Below are 6,374 nucleotides of genomic sequence, written 5' to 3'. Positions count from 1 at the left end.
CTGGTGCCGTGGCTGGCCGGGCGTCTCGTGCTGCACACGCACCCGTGGATTCAGGCCGCGGCACTGCGTCTGCTTCGGCTGTACTGCAACGACGGTGTCGAGCAACACTGCGGCTACCTCCAGCACACGAACTGGACAGCAGCAAATGTGGATCTCACCACCGCAAAGAGAGGTAAAAAGGGCAAGAAAGTGAAGGGACAACGCGGGGCGCAGCCTCCGAAGGAGGAGGAGGAGGAACAAGGTGAAATGGAGGAAGCATCTGCTGGCGGTGCAGTCATGCCGTACGTTGTGCGGTTCCGTGCGCCTGGCCTTTTGGACACCACAGCGCGAGCCGCGGCGGCGCTTGAAGAGATTGCCACAGCTCTGCGGTCTCTGCTGCAGTTCGTTGAACTCTCCGACGTGCCGAACGAAAGGTACGCCGCACACCGTGCGATGCAACAACCGGCACGTGCGGATGCCGTTGGCGTTGCGCTCTACCTCACACGTGCCATGGTCGCTGTGAGTGTGGTACTGATGCTTGTGGCGTCTCGCACCGCCGGCGGGGTTGTGCAGGTGCAGGAAAATATCATTGCGCCGCATTTTGCGTCGCTTTGCCGACAAATGCACGCGATCGCGACGCCGGTCATCAAGCACAGCAGTGTCGCCAACGTGATGGTGCGCACCACATCGCTCGTGCAGTACTTTGGCGGGCTCCTTGCCACCCTGCCAACCGATATAGACAGCAGTAACGCAGAAACAGCAGCAGCAGCAGCAGCAGAGGGGGTTCGTTGGATTGCGAATCGTGCGATTGGCCTCTCATTTGTGCGACACACAATGGTGCCTACCATTACGGTGGCCATGCGCTCCAACAGCCGCTCGGAGAAACTCAGCGCGTTGGCAACGCAGGCATCGACGATGTTGCGCGAGCAGCTGGAGGGCCTCCGTGTTTGTTTTGCCGATGATGACGGTGCAGCGGTGGTCGCTGCGGAGAGGAAGCGTCCACACCTGGAGAAGAAGAAGCGGCAGCAGAAAGAAGAGGGCGGCGGGGCAGATGTGACGGTGGACGATGTGCTCTTCGCGCTGACTGCGGAGGTCACGGCAGTGCAGAGCACGCGGAAGGACGCAGCAACAAAGCGGGAGACACTCAAGATAATACGCAAGCGCAGCCGCAGCGGTGACGCAGCGCCGCCTCAGCAGCAGCAGCAGAAGCAGAGGCGCTGACGTGTGGGGGAACTCTCCGCGTGGGGGCCAAATGCGTCTTTATGGCAACGATGGCGCTGCTGGTGACTCTGCGACGATGAGCAGCGCTGGCAGCGGGCGGGGGAGGCCAGGGGACAAGAGTGGTGGGGATGTGAGTGGGGGGCGGTAGTGCCGCGAGCTGGTGGCCGTCTGTTGTGGAGTGGGGGCCGATCAGAATCCCAATCGAGAGGTAAAGCAAAGAAACAAACAACGAAAAAAAAAAACAGAGGTGTGACGGCGTTTCACACATATGAGGTTTACGATTAAAGCGGAATAACACGAACGGAGCGTGAGATCCCTCTCGGTTGTAAAGTAAACGAAGAAGCAGACGAGAGGCAGAAAGAAAAAAAAAAGGGATTAATAACCATGCCTGTTTCTTGTAGCTCTCATTAGTGATAAAATGACAATTTGTATTCTGCTCGACTGCTGTTCTTCCGGCGCTGTTGCCGCTGTTTGTTGTCGGGTCCGCTGTGGGGCTCGTGTCCTCCTGTTGCCATTATGCTTTCCTGTCTTCTCTTCTCTTCTCTTTTCTTTCCCGCACATTATTATTATTATTATTATTATTACTGCTACTGGTGGTGCGCTGGTCAGTAACGCATCACGTGGCATCGCGATTGGGCGGCTCACATACCGCACCCAATACGTCTGGCGCGGGGGTGAAGGGGTGTGGCACCACAAGCCGTTGTGTGTTTTCGCTCCTTGCACCAATCTCCCATTCTGTTTCACCTCCAGTGTGTGCGTGTTGGTGTTTGTCCTCGTTGTGGGGCGTTTGTCTTGGATTGTGGTGTGATAATGCTTCATCTTTTGGGTTTTTTTTTTTTCCTTTGCCTTTTGATCGCACTGTTAGAGCAGGAGGAGCGGAGGGAGAGAAGGCGGGTGCTTCAGTGAAGGCGTGGCAGCACACCGTCGGAGGAGAGTGCTGACGCACACACACACACACATATATACACAGGGAGAGAGTGATTGAAGGAGAGAGAGCTGCAGAAAGACGTACCCAGTGGTATTCGTCGGTTGTTGTTGTTTTCTCTATCCGTTGAAGAGGACTTGCGCTGGGGTGAGTGGAGGAGGGGAGAAGACGGGCTAGCAGCGTCTCTGTTTACTCGTGTGCTTTGGGGCTAAGCGGCGGCGGGGCAAAGGTGTATATATTTATATTTATATATACCGCAGCGGGTGCACGAGTCGCAAAGCGATAGAGGATCCCAAAGAAGACAAACGTCAGTGAGTGAGTGGGTGGGGGTGGGAGGATAAAAGGCAAAATCAAAGAGATATTTAAAAGAAAACACGACATGTCGGCAACACGGAGGGGCACCAGAACGGAGTGCAGTCCGCGGTACAGCCGGCTCTATCCACGCGCCACGGACGCAGGAGCAGTGCCCTTCTCATGCTCTTCCTTGGCCAGCAGAGAGGCTTCAGCGGCAACAACTACAGGGGAACTAGAGGCACGGGTAGGGAGCGAGCGGCGGGACCCAGTGCGGCAGAGAGTCTTGAAGCCCGCGTCCCTCTCGGCGCGTGCGCTTCCGGCACGCAGTGGGGTGCCGAACGGCGTCGGTCTCGCCAGTGCCGACAGCGCCGCGTTGTGCCGGGGGTGTTGCCGGGCGGCGCACGCAGACGCCGGCACCTCACGCACAACGTGGACGACGTCGCGGTCCACGACATCCACAGCACGGAAGTCCACGCGTAAGAAGTCAAAGACAACGTCGCAGCACCAGCAGCACGAGGAAGACAGCATTGGTGCCAATATGTATCACGCCGCACGCGCTCAGCCGATGCGGGTCAGTGAGGTACCACACGTGAGGCATCATCACCAGCAGCAGCAGCAGCAACAACACTTAGATTATGCGTCGCTCGAGGCGGAGGAGCTCAACTCATTGCCGCGGCTTCTTCTCTCGCAGGACTTGCGTGGCGAGCAGGCGCGGCAAGAGCGGCTGCAGGCTGCGCCATCCCCGCGAACCGGCGTGCCGATACGCTCAGCTATACGCCAGTCACATTCGCAGAGCGTACAGTCCACGCAGGAGAGCAGGGGCGAGGTGCACCTTGACAGTAACGCCGACGACGACGAAGAAGAGGACGCCGGCTCCCTGCTGCATGACATGCACACTGCCGTCGGGACGACGGTGAGTGAGTTCGGGGCCCACCCGCATTATCATCAGGAGCACCACCACGATCCATTCTCGGACATCAGTCGGTCCCCCAGCGTGCGCCGCACTGCGGGTCCTGTTGTAACGGAGGAGTGGGCGCGCAGCATTGTGCAGCCGCAGGACGAGTACCTGCTGTACGATCGCCGCGCGCCAGGGAGCACAAACTACGAGGAGATGGTGCGCCGCAACCAGGCACTCTGGCTGCGCGAGCGCGCGCGGCGTGTTGGGCGGCATTCCGCTGACCACAGTGGTGTTGCTGCAGTTGCTGCCGCAGTGCCTGCCGCGATGCCCGTTCTCACTGCGCGGTGGCTGCAAAACGACACGCAAGACTTGCCGTCAACCTCCCCAGATGCTGAGAGCACGCCAGAGATGGGGGAGAGCGATGCGGCAGCGCGGGCGCGCACAGTGCAGATGAATGAGCGGCACATTATTGCCCGCGGCACGCCACTGCTGTTTAGGCAGCCACGCGCGCGGCTCTTTGCGTCGGATAGGCACAGCGGTGGCTACTGGAAGCAGGGCAGCACGATGACTTCTACCAGCACCACCGCTGAGGTGAGCACGGGCGTGGAGCTGAGCCCGGTGCTGCTGCAGCGCCGCTCCGACAACGACATCATGATATCCTCCATCCTTCAGAACGGTTTCAACCGGGTGGAGCGCTCTGCCTCTCCCGTTGACACTGGAAGCTGCAACAACAACAATAACATCAATAGTAATGTCACGCCGGCAAGTGCGTCGCTTTTGACCCTAACCAACAAGCGACCGGTGCTGCTCTCGCAAAGTTTCACCCCTCTGCCGGCGCTACGATCATCATCGAGGCCGTCGACGCCGTTTGATGAGGGGAAGGAACAATCCCCCGGTGCCACGTACGGCGAGAGTGAGCAGCGTGGTGGCAGCAGCGGTGCGGTCTCTCTACCCTCACCACTTCTACTCGACATTGCCGCGCAAGAAGCAGCAGAGCTCTTTGCGAACCCCCTCTTCGCGCTGCGCAGCGACGAGAACTATGAGCGGCTGATGCTCGCGCAGGCGGAACACGACGAGCGAGAGCTGCTTCTGCAGCAGCATGTCACTTCGCTGCAGCTAGGCCACTCCGTGCTGTGTGCCAACAGCACAAACGGCGGGCAGAAGCCGCGGCTTAAGGTGGAGGTGTCTGTTAGTGTGCAGCAGCAGCCGAAGCAGGCACCGCGGAAGGTGCGCAGCGAACCGGCAACGCCGCCACCACCGCATGGGTTAGACAACAGCCGCAACACCTCCACCGAAGCCACTGGTGCCCGGCGAACGGCGACGACGACGGCCAGCGTGGCGAAGGAGCGGGAGGAGAGAAGCGGCAGTGGGACGGGGCGGTATGTTGTATTGGGAACCTCGCTACGCAGCAGAGCACCCGCCTTGGTGAAGGGTTCCGAGGTGCCGCAGCGGCTTAGCGCCAAGTCGGAGGAAAGGCCCGTGCAGTGGGCAGTCCGTGGCGCGGACGGCGGCCTTGGTGTAAAAGAGATCCATGGTGGGCGACAGGTGACAGCAGCGGCGCCAGAAGCATCGCCCACTGCGCATAAAAGGGGGAGCAAGAATAAGTCGCAGAGTGTAGCAACAGCAGCAAGGCCAACAGCGGCAGCGGCAGCTGATACAGCCCCACCGTCACGGCACTTCGGGGGTGTTTCCCGCCCACTCAAGGTTTCCGAGCTGCGTGCCGCATCCGCGGGAGTGGAACAGAGGCGGCAGGAACGGGCGCAACGGAAAAAAGAACAACCACAGAGACAGCAGCAGCAGCTGCAAGAAGACGACGACGAAGAAGAAGAACGGATTCCGCCGTCCTACCACACAGATAGCACCCCTGACGTCTCTCCAACAAAGTATAGTATCGCGTCCGAATCCCCGACACCATCGCTCAAGGGGGCGGAGAACGGCCGAGCAAGGGATGCAACGGGGCAGTGGGACATTCCGTACCCCACAGCCGAGTCGCTGGCACGTGGCAGCTCCGCCCCGCGCTCGCCTGTGCGCCACAAGATGATGGAAGATGTGGTGTCGCGTAACGCGGAGTCGCCGGAGCTACTCAATACCACCAGCGGCATCTCCTGCGTGAAGCCGCTCTCTGGATCTGCAGTGGTGCCAGCATCGCGCAGCGAGGCGACGCAACCGAGTCCAAAGAGCCGCGGTGGCAGGCGTGGCTCGTCGCCGTCATCCTCGAAGCTGTCGGAGCTGGAGTGCGTCTCCCGTGGGGAGGAGCAGGACGTGGAGCTCAACGAGTACGCCCTTTTCGTCCTGCAGCAGCGGCGTGGGAAGCGCGGTATCGCTGCCACCGCCGATGACAACGGTATCTTGTGGCTCAAGCAGCAGTTGCGCCTGGTGAACGGGAAGGAATGTGAGGCGACGGAAAGCGACCGCAGTGATAGTTTGTGGCCAGACAAGAGTATTAGTGGCACAGTAGCGACAGGTGAGGACGCGTTGGGCAACGATGAGAACGACTCTGATTTGCTGATGGAGGACGGCGGCCACTACGCGCGGAATGTGGCGTGTGTTCTCACTGCATTTGGGCAGTTGTGGCAAACGCCGTTCCAAGATGTGATGCGGCGCGAGGAACTGTCACTTGCCGTGCAGGCGCAGCTGCTGCTATTTGAGGGATCGCCGCTCCCTGATGAGAGGGACGTCGTCTCCAGCGTTGACAATACGAGCACCCAGAATAATGTCATCAGCAGCAATTGTCACAGCGCCCAGATAATGTGTACGGGTCCTGAAGAATAGATCGTTATCTTTACCCCTATTGCGCCCCACAATCCGCACAACAACAGGTGGCTGAAGGCAAGGCTACAAAACAACAAGAGGAGAAAAAGTATAATCAAAACTGCGGGGCTCGGTGGGGGAGGGGGGAGGGGGGTTGTTTGCAAGTAGCGGCAAAGCCAGATGCTGTGAGCTGTGATGCATTTGCGTGTGATTTTTTTTGTTTTTTTCTCTTGAAATGAAGAGGGGGGAAGGATGCACGTTTACCGCCCCGCATGATAGAGTAAGAAGGTGTGTGTGTGTGTGTGT

At 59.4% G+C, this 6,374-nt stretch overlaps 2 protein-coding genes across 2 annotated transcripts; both read left to right on the top strand.

Moving 5' to 3' along the window:
* Window positions 1–246: 246 nt before the first annotated feature.
* DQ04_09621010 (hypothetical protein) lies at window positions 247–1,200 on the top strand (the record flags this gene model as incomplete). Its single annotated transcript, XM_009315997.1, has 1 exon — window positions 247–1,200. One exon carries the CDS (start codon window positions 247–249, stop codon window positions 1,198–1,200), a length of 954 nt encoding a protein of 317 aa, XP_009314272.1.
* Window positions 1,201–2,504: 1,304 nt separating this feature from the next.
* DQ04_09621000 (hypothetical protein) lies at window positions 2,505–6,089 on the top strand (the record flags this gene model as incomplete). Its single annotated transcript, XM_009315996.1, has 1 exon — window positions 2,505–6,089. The coding sequence occupies one exon, from the start codon at window positions 2,505–2,507 to the stop codon at window positions 6,087–6,089; it is 3,585 nt and encodes a 1,194-aa protein (XP_009314271.1).
* Between the last annotated feature and the right edge of the window lie 285 nt (window positions 6,090–6,374).

The sequence above is a fragment of the Trypanosoma grayi genome (assembly GCF_000691245.1).
Source record: "Trypanosoma grayi strain ANR4 Tgr_962_V1, whole genome shotgun sequence".
NCBI lineage: Eukaryota > Euglenozoa > Kinetoplastea > Trypanosomatida > Trypanosomatidae > Trypanosoma > Trypanosoma grayi.
The sequence above is the reverse complement of the archived record's forward strand: the minus strand, read 5'-3'. Positions and strand labels throughout refer to the sequence as shown.